General features: G+C 40.8%; 1 protein-coding gene across 1 annotated transcript in view; it reads left to right on the top strand.

Annotated features, from left to right (window-relative positions):
• The first annotated feature begins 5,611 nt into the window (after positions 1 to 5,611).
• The window catches only part of ACSS1 (acyl-CoA synthetase short chain family member 1), a 99,101-nt gene continuing 91,032 nt past the window's right edge, over positions 5,612 to 13,680 (top strand). The window contains exon 1 of the mRNA XM_044663442.1: positions 5,612 to 6,382. Within this exon, the coding sequence (XP_044519377.1) occupies positions 5,989 to 6,382 (394 nt within the window). The 5' untranslated portion in view covers positions 5,612 to 5,988. The remainder of the gene's footprint in view (positions 6,383 to 13,680) is intronic.

Raw genomic sequence — 13,680 nt, 5'->3', positions numbered from 1 at the left:
TTATTCTTATAAATTTCAACATTTCCTAAGAATATTAGAAATGAGATTTACCAGAAAGACTTGCTATATTCTCCACCCCCAACATTTATCCATTTCTCCCCGTATTTTAGCTACATTAGTTTTGTTTGTACAAAAACTTTCAGATTTTATATAATCAGAATTGTATATTTTCTCTCCTTTGATCTTTATCTCATTTGACTATAAACTTTTTCTCTATGTGAGTTGTAATTGGAGCTAACCTTGGTATATAGTATTGGTCTAACTCTAGGCATTGCCAAGCTACTTTCCAGTTTTTCCACTTGTTTTTGTTAAAGTGGGTTCCTGTCCTAATAGTTGTGATCTCTGGATTTATCAAACACCAGGCTATTGTGCTGTTATTTTTGTATATGATGTAGTTAATCTGCCTCACTGATCAATCTCTCTATTTCTTAATCAATCCCAAATGGTTTTGATGATTGTGGTTTTGTAGTATAGTTTGAAATCTGGTGCTGCTAGACTCACTAATTTCCATTTTTTCTTTTTTGTTAATTGCTTTGAGATTCTTTGAGATTCTTGTTCTTCCAGATGAATTTTGTTGTTATATTTTCTAGTTTCATAAAGTATACAAACCCCTTAGTAATTTGGTCTGGCACTAGTAAGTAAATTAATTTAGGTAATGTTATCATTTTTATTATTTTGGCTTGGCCTACCTTTGAGCAATTAATATTTCTCCAATTATTTAGATGCTTTTGTTTAAGTAAAGAATGTTTGTAGTTGTATTCATATGACTATATGTATCTTGGGAGATAAAATCCCAAATATTTTATACTTTCTGTAGTTTTTTTTTAAACCCTTATCTTCTATCTTAGAATCGATACTGTGTATTGGTTCTAAGGCAGAAGAGCAAGGCAATGGGGGTTAAGTTAAGATTTGCCCAGGGTCACACAGCTAGGAAACGTCTGAGGCCAGATTTGAACCTAAGACCTCCCGTCCCTAGGCCTGGCTCTCAATACACTGAGCTACCCAGCTGCCCCCATTTCTGTAGTTATTTTAAGTGGTATTTCACTTAACATCTTTTCCTTTTCATTTTTTTGATTTGCTTTAATAATTTTTTTTCTAAGTCTCATGAAGTCTTTCTAAGTCTCATGAGCTTCTTTGTGATCATTTCTAATTTTCAGAGATTGTTTTTCTTGAGTAAGGCTTTGTACCTCTTATTCAAAACTCTTAATTCTTTTTCCAAATCTTTCTTTCACATCTCTTTTTTCTTTCCCCACATTTTCCTCTTCATTTGGTTTTAAAATTGATTAAAAAAAACAAACCTTTTGCTTTGTCTCTTCTAGCAATTCTGGTTAGACTTGTGCCCAAGTCTTTTTTTTTTTCTTTTTTTTTTTTTTGAGGCTTTGTTTGGAGATGTTTGGGAATCATTCTTCTCTTCTGGGTTTGTGTCTTGAGCAGCCCTGCCCCCATAATACCTCTTTATGGTGAGATTCTTTTTAGCCTACTTCCTGACCTTAGACTTGATATTAGGGCGACTGTGTCCAGATAGATATCTGGACACTTCTGAGAAGAATGTCTTGGTTGAACATTTGTCCTCTTTGGACTTGTTTCAATTTTCCTGAGACACTGAGAGCTGTGTAATTCTAGGGTCTCAGGGACAGCTCTGGCTGAGGACCTGCAGGCTTTCACGGTTTCTAAAGTGGTGTACTGCAGGTCAAAGTCTGATCACCGCTCTTCTGGTTTGGGCTCTGCAAATTTTTGCCCTGAGTTTCGGTCCTTTTGTTTTGCCTCAGTTGGTAGATCCAGTAGATAGCTGCTGGATGCAGTCACTATCAGTCAGCTAAAAAGCTCTGAGATTCTGGCCCTGACTATGACCCTTTAAGCTTCAGAATGACTTTGAGGCTGGTGTGGAGACTGTGCTCTGCTCTTGGGGTCATAGCCACAGAGCTAATAATTGCTACTGATCTCGTTCCTTGCTCAATATATAGCCTAAGGCACGAGACTGCTCCTTTCCCTGGAATACCACCACTAGGTGCAGGCCCTTTCTTCAGGATACACCAGATCTGTTATCTGGAAGTGCTCAGTGAGCAACAGAGTTTTCATTTGGCAACTCTTTTGACACCCTGGACAAGAGTACAGTGCCCTGGAATGACTCTACTTTTTCTCTGGCACAGTTCTTGTTCAGTAGAAGGGAGAGCTCCTGGTCAGACCTTGTCCTCAATATCCACAGACCACTTTATCTCCCTTTGCTGATTCAAGCTAGAAAAATGACTCATGATTTTTTTTTACCCCCTGGATTTCCCAATCAGAGCTTAGTCTGGTACCTATATACTAGATCTTTGTGGAGGAGGTAGCTCAGATGTTCTTTTCTACTGTGACATTTTGACTTTACTCATTTATTTCTCTGGAAGGTATCCCCATCTTTGTAGTTCCAAGTACTTTTCTTTGCCAAGAGTAAAGTCATCCTTTACTCTTTTTCACTCTATCACTTTCACATCTAATCAGCTGTCAGATCTTTTTTCCCATTTGTCCTCCACTTTCCTCACATAAATACTACCTCCATTTAAACCCTGATTTCTTCTCTCTGGAACAATGACAATAGATTCCTAATTTATTTTTCTGCAATAACCTGAGTCCCCAATTCAGTGGTTCATAGGAGCTTAGATCTAAGACTGGCAGGTACTTCTAAAACGATCTCGTCCAATCCTTTTACTTTACAAATGAGAAAACTGTGACCCAGGGAGGTTAAAACTGAGGCCTGAGGTCACTTAAATGGTATTAGAAGCAAGGTCCATGTTTTCAGTTTCTTCCTGATCTTTTTCACTCTCTTCATAGAAGCCAGTTTCATCTCTTTGATGCATTGGTGTGACCGTGTCACTCCTTTGCTCAAAAATTTTCAGATGGCCCTAGGATAAAACAATACTCCTCAACCTGGTATCTGTAATTTGTCTCTTGCCTAGCTTTCCAAACATTGCATTGTACTCTCTGCAAACTCTCCTCAGTTGGTGCCTGTTCTTATATACTGTTCAAGTGCACAGTGGTCTGGTATGAGAGCCAAACTGGTTTGATCCCTGAACATGCCACCAAGTTCTTCTTCATGGTCTAGAATGTGTTCCTTTGTTTATGGGAAAACTGAAGCCAGAGAGGGTGAAATAACTAGGACCAACAAGTCACTGTCAGGAACTGGGTTAGAATCCCAGTGTCCACTATACTCTGATTCATTTGACAATGTTATCTTTTGATCTGAAGGCTATAGAGAGCCAGCTCTATATTTTTGGGGGTCCTGAGTGGCATTTAGTAGTGTTGGATTGAAAAGACCAGAAACAGAAAACTGAGAACAGCCAGACTAGTGGTTAGCCCATAGCTGCTCCAACTGCTATGGAGTTTTGAGTTTATTATATACTGGTTTCAAACAAAGAACACAGAGAAAGAATCAGCTGTGAAGGGGTCACAAATCATACAAAAACCCATTAAAGTCTAAAAAGTAGAGAGATAGGTTCAGGGTCAAAGGCCAAATTCCAACCACCAATTAGTAGGGGGTTAATTTTGGGAGCAGAAATATATTTCATAGAGATTTTTACTAATTGAGTCCTGTCCTCTTGATTTACAGGACTGTACCTGGTCAGATAAAGTCTTGTCTAGCTTTGTCTATGTCCGGCCTAATTATCTAAGTAATATGGAGTTCAGGCTTCTTAATTATCAAGGAAAGAAATTGTTAACTCAGTTGCTGCTGGTCTTCTAAGGACTCAAAGCTTTCCAATAAGAATATTAAGAAAAGGTGGGGATCTGAAAATGAGTCAAAAGAGGAGTCTCAGATTTTTTCCTTAGATGGCCCATTCTGTCTGTGTCTTGACATGCAGTGCAGAAAAAAATCATACACACAGTTTTACTTGCTGATGATTTTGTAATGGGATCCAGATAAAATATCTATTACAGACTCTATTTCTCTAAATGACTTCCAATAGCCTCATAGAGGGGTCAAGTTGTTTTTGGATTAATCAACCTGCTGGTACCAGAGGTTTTCAGGGCTCAGGTGACCAGGACCAAACACAAAGACTTCCTCAGCCTGGATTGGTCATGTAGGGAATCCAGATAACAGGCCCTATCCAGACCCTATTTCTCCAATCAGCCTTCTACAGAAGGCCAGGTGTCATCTCTTCCAATGAGAAAAGTTTAAAGCTGGAAGGGACTGAAAGGGCGTTATGTCCAGTCTTTGACCCATGCTGGAATCTCCTTCACAACACCCCTGCTTCCTAGAACTCACTACCTTCTTTTTCTTTCTTTCTTTGATTTTTTCTTTTGCTTTTCTTAAACTCACAACATTCTAAGTGATCATGCTTAGACAGCTCTTTTTGTTAGATTACTTCCCAGAATGCTGAAACTGGTGACTACTCTGATTATTCAGTCTCTACCACTTTTTGCTGGCACATGTGTTTAAGGCTACATTTAGCTTGCAGTACTTTGTTGGCAAAGTAGAGCAGTAGGAGAAATATTCAAAGAATTTTCCATCTGAAAGAACAATTGTGTAAAGTGTTTACATATAGTTGTTTGCTTGACTAGGTACATGTCTCCACATCACCAAAGTTCAATATTTCCATAAACATTTCATATCTTAGTTATTCAAGGTGAGGTGATGGGTCCTGGGATTTAATGACAAAAAAACAACAACAACAACAAAAAAAACAAAGCCCTGGCCCTTGAGGCCCTTATTATTTTACTGGGGGAAGATTTAATCCACACAGATAAGTATAAGGTAATTTCAGAAAGGGAGAGAGAATTAACAAATGGGGAGGCTTCAGGGAAGGTTTCCAATAGGAGATAGCACCTGAGCTGAGCCTTAAAGTTATAGAAAGATTCTTCTAAGGAGTGAGGAAGTTCGTGTTCCAGGTATGAGGGACAGCTGGAGAAAAAAAAAGGCAAGAGATGGAATTCTGAGTTCAGGGAATGAGTGGCAGGCTATTTTAGAGTACTAATTTTGTCCAGGGAAATACTATAAATAAGGCTGAAAGAGTAGCTAGATGAGAGATTGTGGAGTGTCTTAACTTGAGGCTAGAGAGTCACTGAAAGTTTTTGGACAGAAAAGTGATGGCTGTTCATTAGGAAAATTAATTTAGCATCTGAGTGGAGGAGGATTTGGAGGAGGAAAACATTGGAAGCAGGCACCAATTCCAGTGGGGTGAGGGTATTAAACATCTCTTTCTCTTCATTTCTCTCTCTCCACTTCCTACCAGCTTCCCCTTAAAGATATAGTGGAAAGAGTCCTGGACCCGTATAGCCAGTTACCCACCAGTTTTCTGAAGCTCCATAGCTTTGTGACCTTGAATGAGTCACCATCTCTCTAGACCAATGAACTCTAAGGTCTCTCCCAGATCCAAGATTGTATGACACCCAAATAATAGCTTTGTTTTGCTAACCTGCCTCTAGGCTCAAGAACAACCCACAAAATGAAACCAAATCAAAACTTCAACTTTACATTCTACAAGACAGTCTTCATCCTCTTCAAGCACGAGGTTCTCTTAGAACCTCGCTCTTCTAGAACTCCTAAATTCTCCTTCTCCGGCAATGATAGCCTTCTCTTAGTCCCCCTCCTCCAACCCCCAAGATGACAGCAGGAAAGGCGGTGGAGGGGGATGGATCATAACTGAACTCGGGAAGGCCGACTCCAGAAGAGGAAGGGGCCTGACAAGGGGGTGGTATCGAGAGAAGGGAAGGAGAGAGCGATTACAGGGCCCTGTCCAGCTCACCACCACAAGAGGAATGGGATCACTAAATGTTTCTTTCTGTTTTTTACATACACACACTCTCTCCTCTTTCTCAGCACCCCCCTTGCCCTTCCCCCAAGAACTGGCACTAGGGAGGGACTAAGAAGAATGGGAGGAGCCCATTATTGGCTTTGGTCCCAACCTCGCTGAGTTCCTCTAGTTTGCGTTAGTTGATTGCAGCCTGCTTGGGGTGCTGTGCCAGGATTCGAGGGGTTTCCAGAGAAGCTGGGTCTAGGGGTGGGTTAACGATATGACTGCTCTAAGTCTGTGCGCCTGCCGTAGTGGTGGGGGCCGGGGACTTCTCCGCAGCCTGTGCAGAAGCCTCTGGACGTTCCCAGGGGGCGTGGGGTCGCGGAGCAGGGGGCCGAGGCTGCTCCAGCAGTTGCACTGTCAGTTCCAGGGCCGTGGCAACCCGGGTCGCAGATCTGACCGCGAAGGGGCAGCCAGTGTCGCCCCAACGGTGTCAAGGAGCCTCAGCTCCTACGCGGAGCTGTGCAAGCAGGCGGTCAGAGAGCCTCACGTATTTTGGGGACGTTTTGCCCGGGACACGCTGGTGTGGGACACCCCTTACCATACCGTCGAGGACTGCGATTTCAGCCAGGGCAAGATCAGCTGGTTCCTGGGTGGCCAGTTAAACGTGTCGGGTAAGACGAGGATTGGGGGATGGTGTTTGAGGGAAAGAGTGAAGCAACGGGAACTATTCCCCCTCCTTTCCGCCCTTCCCCCCCAACCCCCAACCCCGTTCTGCTTACTTTTTCCTTGAATTCACAACCAATCCATTAGGAGCCCATTTCTACACTTTCCTCTAGCAAACCTGGTCACCGCCCCTAGCAAGCCTCGCAATTTGTACAGAAGTCCCTTGGTAATCTGGTCACTCTCCTTTTAGCTACCTGTCCAACAAATAAATGCGTGGCTCCCAGCTCCCCTTGGCATCCGCATCCCCAACCCCTAATTCATCCTGCTTCCTCTCCACTTTTACTTTATTTTTTCCCTCGCAACCTCTAGCAAAGTTAGGAGCCACGTCACCTTCTAGTATCCCCTTTCCACTGCAAACCACTGATGTCTCACAAAACCCCTAAGAATCTCCCAGAACTCCCGACTTTATACTCTGACTACAGTCAGGACTCTAACTGACAGCTCCTGACCATTGTCACCTCTTTAGATCGTAGAATGCTGTTTTCCTGCCAGCTTTTGGGGTGAGTCGAGAGGGCGAGCCCTTCCAGATGCTGTCCAGGATGACAGGTTAAAGCCCTCGGCTGGGGCACTGTCGGAAGACGCTTCTTCCCTTCCAAGCATAGTTTCCTTGTGTTTACCCTTACACGCCGAGCTGTCTGGCTAGGAGGTCAGTTTGCACTGGGCAGCTAGCCGAGACTGGGGACTTGAACAGGCAGCTCAGGGAGTTAAATCGCCCCTGGTTCCTTCTTCTTTCCTGCCGCTTACTCTACAGTTCCACGCCCGTGTCCCCATTGTGCAGTGTGGTAAGTATGAGCTAGGAAGAGCTCTTGACTCCTTTCCCCTCAGGACTTAGATTGCTGCGAGTGGGGGTTCTATTGGCTCCCTCTCCTCCCTTTCCTCTTTATTTCGCCCCTGGGATGCGAGCTAGTAAATAAACTCCGAAGGAAACTCCTTAGTGAAAATGAAACGACTTCTGCAGCCCCGTAAGTGGCCTGCTTTCTGACTGTCCCACAGTACCTAGACGCATCATGCAGGCCCCAGGGAGCTATTGGCTGCGGGAGAAGTTGCCAAAGTATTAACTCTGCCTACATAAACAAATAATACAAGCGTCCTTCAAGGGCCCAAAGAAGTGGTGAAGGTGAGGGGGGGGAAACCTTGGTCAATGACCAGAACAAACTTAGAAAAAGTTATCTTCTTACTAGGTCAGTGCTTTATTTGCTGGAACAAGGTTCCCCTGGTTACTATTCGGATAACGTTGTCTGTACTTTTCAATCTCCTAAGAGGGACACTTCATTTTCAAGGTCAATTACATCAAAGAGATTGTCATTGGTCCTGGATCTTCAATAATAAAGGTCGGAAACCCTTTATTTCTAGATTTCAAACCATTGACATCAGGTGGATCAATCCACAAATATTGGGTCAACCCTTAGTATGTACTGGGTATAGCAAAAGGCATTTTATAGGGGAATAAAAAGTCAAAGAAGCACGCTCCACCCTATCAGGGAACATATCCTTCAGCTAGCGAGGGAAGATAAGCATATGATAATAGAATTCAAAATACTGGGCAGTAAATAATGGTATATTGGAAAAAAGCTTTGGATCTGAAATAAGAGGATCTGTGGTTGAATCCTGGCTCTACCACTTAATTAGTAATGGGGAAAATCATTTCCCATCTCTGAGTATGTTTCTGCTTTTGTAAAAAGAAAGGTTGGACAAGATAATCCCTAAGGTCCCTTCTAGGTCTAGATGCTATGGCCTCCATAAATGCCAAATGAATGATATTGTCAAATTCAGTGATACTGACAAATCCAAAGTGGATTGAGAGCCAGGCCTACAGATGGGAGGTCTTGGATTCAAATCCAGCCTCAGATGTTTTCTAGCTGTGTGACTCTGGGCAAATCACTTAATCTCCATTGCCTGGCCTTCATTCTTCTGCCTTGGAAACAATACATAATATTGATTCTAAGTTGGGAGATAAAGGTTAAAACACCCCCTCCCCTTGTCAGCATTTCTCTGTAGACATTGTTGACCATCCTGTCCTTCGGGATAATCTTGCCTTCTAACAACATAAAAGAGGACACATATTTATCTATTTGTATATTCTTGCATAGAGGCAGGAAGCTGAGCTAGATCAGTTGCCCATTTCTCCTGTTACCTTTCTAATGGTCAAGGGACCTTGCTTCTCTTTCACACCCATTAATACTGGTGTTCCCCAATGATCTCTTCTTAATTTCCTTTACTTTATTCTTTACCAGTTCATATCAATATCATAACTCCTACAGCTCTGACCATCATTTCTACACAGATGGTTCTTAAATCTGTTTATAAATGGATGTCATCTGTCTTTTCAGCTCCATGCCTGAATCATCAACTGTTTAATTCTAAAGGACATCTCCACCAGGATGGACTTTTGGTACCTCAAATTCAGAATCTTTAAAACCGAACTCATCTTGCTTTTCAAATTTGTCTTTCTACCTAATTTCTCTATTTATGTTCATACTACCAATCTATCCATCTATTTACCCACCCATGCTTGCAGTCACAGTCACCTTTTATTTTTTTTCCCTCTTTCACCCTACATTCAACATTTGACAAATCCTTTAGATCCAGTTATCAAACTATCTCCTACATTCATTTCCACTCCCCTCTTCCTAGGAATATGAGTTACCTCATTTCTTCTTGCTTCAACTTTTTGTAATTGGTCTTCCTGCTGTTAATTTATTCCCTTTCTGATCAAGCCTTCATAATGCTGTTTAATATACATGTAAATCACCTACTTGAAAAACTTTAATAGCTCCCCTTTGCCTCCTTGATAAGCATCAACTCCTGATGCTGTTTGATTTCCATATTTAGATTCTAACTTAGATGTTCAGGCATGTCTTTTCACATACTCCATGTTACAGTTTTAGCCAAACTGGTTTACTCTCTCTTAATTCTGTCTTATCTTGCCCTCTTCTCTCCTCCTTTCTTTGTTCATGCTATTCTCCACCCCCAATACCGGAACTGGAGTCTACCTTCTCTATTATATTTTTGGCATTTTTGTTTAAATACTTTCTTTCCTTCGAGGCCCAGATTATAAAGTCTAAGCAGAAAGCAATCTTTTCCTTTTTAAATTTCTCATGACACTTTGCCTAGACTTTTGATTCATATTTATTTCTTTATATCATAGTGACCCATGTATATGACTCTCTTCTTGAGTAAGAGTAAGTTCTTGGAGATCAGAGTCTAGAATATATCCTTGTTTCCTCTAGAATAATGCTTTGTACATTCAATATTTGTGGAACTATATAAACTCATCACATCTACAACTGAGCTTATGGGTTTCCTCTCACAAAATCTGCTCCTCCTTCTAGTTTTACACCCAATTTCTGTCAGTGAGGGGACACTAATATTTGCCCGGTTTTCTGTTAACCCAGTATGTCTTTAATGCTTTCCTTTCTTTTTCCTCCAATATCAAATCAGTTGACAAATTCTGGCTATTTTGCCTCAAAAATACCACTCATATCCATCACGTCAATGATATTCCTATTTCTACTATCTTAGTCCCAGCTCTCATTACTACCCTACTCACTTAAGTGTTGCAGTTTTCTTGGAACTGAACTTCTTAACTATATTCTTTTCTCCTTGCCATTTATGGCTCCTAGAACTCAAAACAATACTCCAGACGAAGTCTTAAAAGAGTAGAGAACAATAGGACAATTTTTTCTCTATTCCTGGAAGGTATGACCCTTTTAGTTCAGCATGAAATCAAATTAATTTGTTTTAGCTTCCATATCATAGTACTGCTGTAGAGCGAGCTTGTAGACCACTATAATTTTTTCAAAACTGATCTCTAGCCGTGTCATCTCCATCTTATATTTGTGAAGCTGACATTTTGTACCCAAGCGCAAGACTTGCACATATTCCTATTGAATTTAATCTTATTAGATTCAGGGCTTGGATCCTGAATATCATCTTCTGTTGTTAGCTATCTCTCCCAACTTTGTGTTGTCTGAAAATTGGATGATAAAAAGATAAAGATGTTAAACAATGCAGGGTCAAGCACAGATCCCCGGAGGTACTCCCTAGTGATCTTCTAGCATCCATAACTAGTATCCATAACATAATATTCTTTTAAATAATGATTTAAAAAACCCATTGGAGAAATTCAGTATGCACAGTTTTAATTTTCCTTTTAAGCATATGATAAATTAAGTGTATAACTTTAAAAGCTCTCTTGCTTATGTTTCTTTTTGGCCTATTCTCTTTTGTGCATTTTATTTTATTTTAAATTAAAAAAATCCCAACTCTTACCTTCCATCTTAGAATCAATACTGTGCATTGATTCCAAGGTAGAAGAGCAATAAAGGTTAGGCAATGGGAATGGGAGTTAAGTGACTTGCCCAGGGTCACACAGCTTGGAAGTGTCTGTGACTGGATTTGAACCAATGACCTCCCATCTATAAGACTGGCTCTCAATCCACTGAACTTCTAGCTGCCTCCTCTTCTGTGCATTTAAAAAATATTCCAATTTTCTCCTTCCGTTCCATTCCGTTCCATTCCGTTCCATTCCGTTCCATTCCGTTCCCTTCCCTTCCCTTCCGTTTCCTTCCCTTCCCTACCCTTCCCATCTAACTCTTCGTGATCCCATTTAGGATTTTCTTGGCGAGATATGGAAGTGGTTTGTTATTTCATCTCCAGTTCATTTTACAAACAAGGAATCTGAAGCAAATAGTGTTAAGTGACTTGTCCATGGTCACACAGCTAGTAAATATCTAAGGCTGATTTAGACTTGAGTCTTCTTGATTCTTGGTTGAGTACTCTCCCCACTGTGCCACCTACCTCCTCCATTAGTCCTCTTGAATTGCAGTTGGTCCTTATATTAGCTGGAAGTCTCAAGTATTTAAAATATTTTTTTCTTAAAAATTTTGTTGTTTTTGTACAAATTCTTCTCTTGGTTCTACTCACTTCATTCTGTATTCCTCAGAAATCTTCCCAGGATTTTTGGAAACCATCATTTTAGTCATTTTTTATGGAACAACAATATTACATTATATATACACACATATAATCTGTCCATCCATTCTCTATCTATTACAATTTGCAAAGCACTTTACATGTTTCCTCCCATAAGACTCAAAACCATCTATTGTGGTAGGTTATTAGGATTATTTCAGATATTATCTCTAAAGATGAGGAAACTGACGTTAAGAAAAGTTAAGTGACTTGCTTATGTTTACACAGCAGGGTTTGACCTAAGTTTTCCTGATACTAAGGCTAGAACTCTATTCCTTATACCATAGCAAAGTACTTTTAGTTGTATGTTGCCTGTTTTTGCAGAAGGAAGTAATTTCAGATTATTGAAAATACATTTACTTTCTCAACAGTGATACAGGCTAATATCCTTCATTTTGGGTCGATGTGGTTGTTTTAAATCTAAGGTATCAGTATAAATGGATTGTTTACACTGAACAATCATTTATTAAATGTTTGCTATGTGAAAAGGACTTGAGGGGCAGCTAGGTGGCACTGTGGAGAGAGGGCCAGGCCTGGGTTCAAATTTGACCTTAGATACTTCCTAGTTGTGTTACCCTGGGCAAGTCACTTAATACTTCTTCCTCTATTGCCTAGCCCTTGCCCTTCTATCTTACACTCATTACTAAGACAGAAAATAATGGTTTAAAAAGAAAGGCATTTGGTTGGGTACTGGGGAAACAAAACATTGAAGACATAGTTAATTATAGAATAGAAGACTTGTGATTTCAGTCTTAGTTTTGATATTTTGGACTTATGTGATTGTGGACAAGTCACAAAAACATTTTAAGTCATAGTTTTCTTATGTGTAAAGTGTACTTGCATTACCAAACACAGAGTTATTGTGAGAAAAATGCCTTGTATTAAGTAGCTCGGTGGTATAATGGATAGAGTGCTGGGCCTGGAGTCAGAAGAGACCTGAGTTCAGATCTGGTTTCAGACACTTATGAGCTATATGATCTTGGGCAAATCATTTAACTTGTTTGTCTTAGTATCTGTTTCGTAGGAATAATAATAGCACTTACTTTCCAGGTTTGTTTAAGGATCAAGTGAAATAATATATTTGTAAAATGCTTGGCAACATAATAGGTGCTATATAAATGCTAGCCATAAAAATATGAGCTACTACTATGAAGATGAAAAAAGCTGGTATCTGGCTTGGTATTTATAGTTTTTGTTGTTGTTGATAAAAGCACCATCCACATTTTTTTTTCATTTTTTAGAATCTTTTCTGTTTTTGAGAACCTAATAATCAATTTTTTGCATGTTTTAAAAATTGTATTAATGCAGCATAGATTTCTTTGTATGTACTTAGGTAGAGCTGCTCTTCTTCATTTCCCCTGCTTCAATACCATTTTTAGTTCTTCATGATCATGTACAGAGATGAAATCCAAATTACCCTGAACATGGCAGCAGATCTAGCCCCTTGGTGAGTTGGCCTTTGTTTTTGGGTAGCTAGCTTTGGATCACAAATAGGAACTCAAAGGGCTGACTTTTCCTTGTCCCCTGAGTCATCTCTGTTCCTTGAGACTAAGATCCATCCTGCCCAACAGTGTGGGCTACAAACTGGATCAGTGATGACATGAAGGAGAAATATACCGGAGCAGAATGCTACATACAACTGCCATTTGGGAAGAGCTTAACAGTGATGGTGAAACTTTTAGTGACAGAATGCCATACCTGCTCCTGCCCCCCCCCCCAGATAGCATGCTGTGCTCCTTCCCTCATCAAGTGTCGGGGTGCTTCCTGACCCCACCCTTACTCTACACAGGGGAGGGGGAGGGAGGAAACACTCCCACTGGACTGCTGGGCAGAGGGGCAGGTGATATGAAAAGAAGTCATTGGCCACGATGGAGAGGGGGAAGGGAGCAGGTCTGCCTGAATCCCTCTGTCTTTCTAGTAATAAAATCTTTGGTGGGGGGGAGGTGGCCATGTGCCCACAGAGAGCTCTCTGAGTGGCATCTTTGGCACCTGTGCCATAGGTTCACCATTACTGATTTATAACATTTTGAAACCAGTGACAGATGATCTAGATGATCTTTTTTCTTTTTTAAACCTCCATTTCTAGTCTTTTACAGACTGACTTAGCCTGATCCTGCTTTCTTCCAAAAGAAGTTCTAATTCAGAAATTTTCATCATCCTCTTATGATCTCTCTCTCTCTCTCCCTCTCCCTCTCCCTCTCCCTCCCTCCCTCCCTCCCTCCCTCTCTCTCTCTCTCTCTCTCTCTCTCTCTCTCTCTCTCTCTCTCTCTCT

The sequence above is a fragment of the Gracilinanus agilis genome, chromosome 2, assembly GCF_016433145.1.
Source record: "Gracilinanus agilis isolate LMUSP501 chromosome 2, AgileGrace, whole genome shotgun sequence".
NCBI classification, from domain to species: domain Eukaryota; kingdom Metazoa; phylum Chordata; class Mammalia; order Didelphimorphia; family Didelphidae; genus Gracilinanus; species Gracilinanus agilis.
This window is presented reverse-complemented; position numbering and strand designations above follow the sequence as displayed.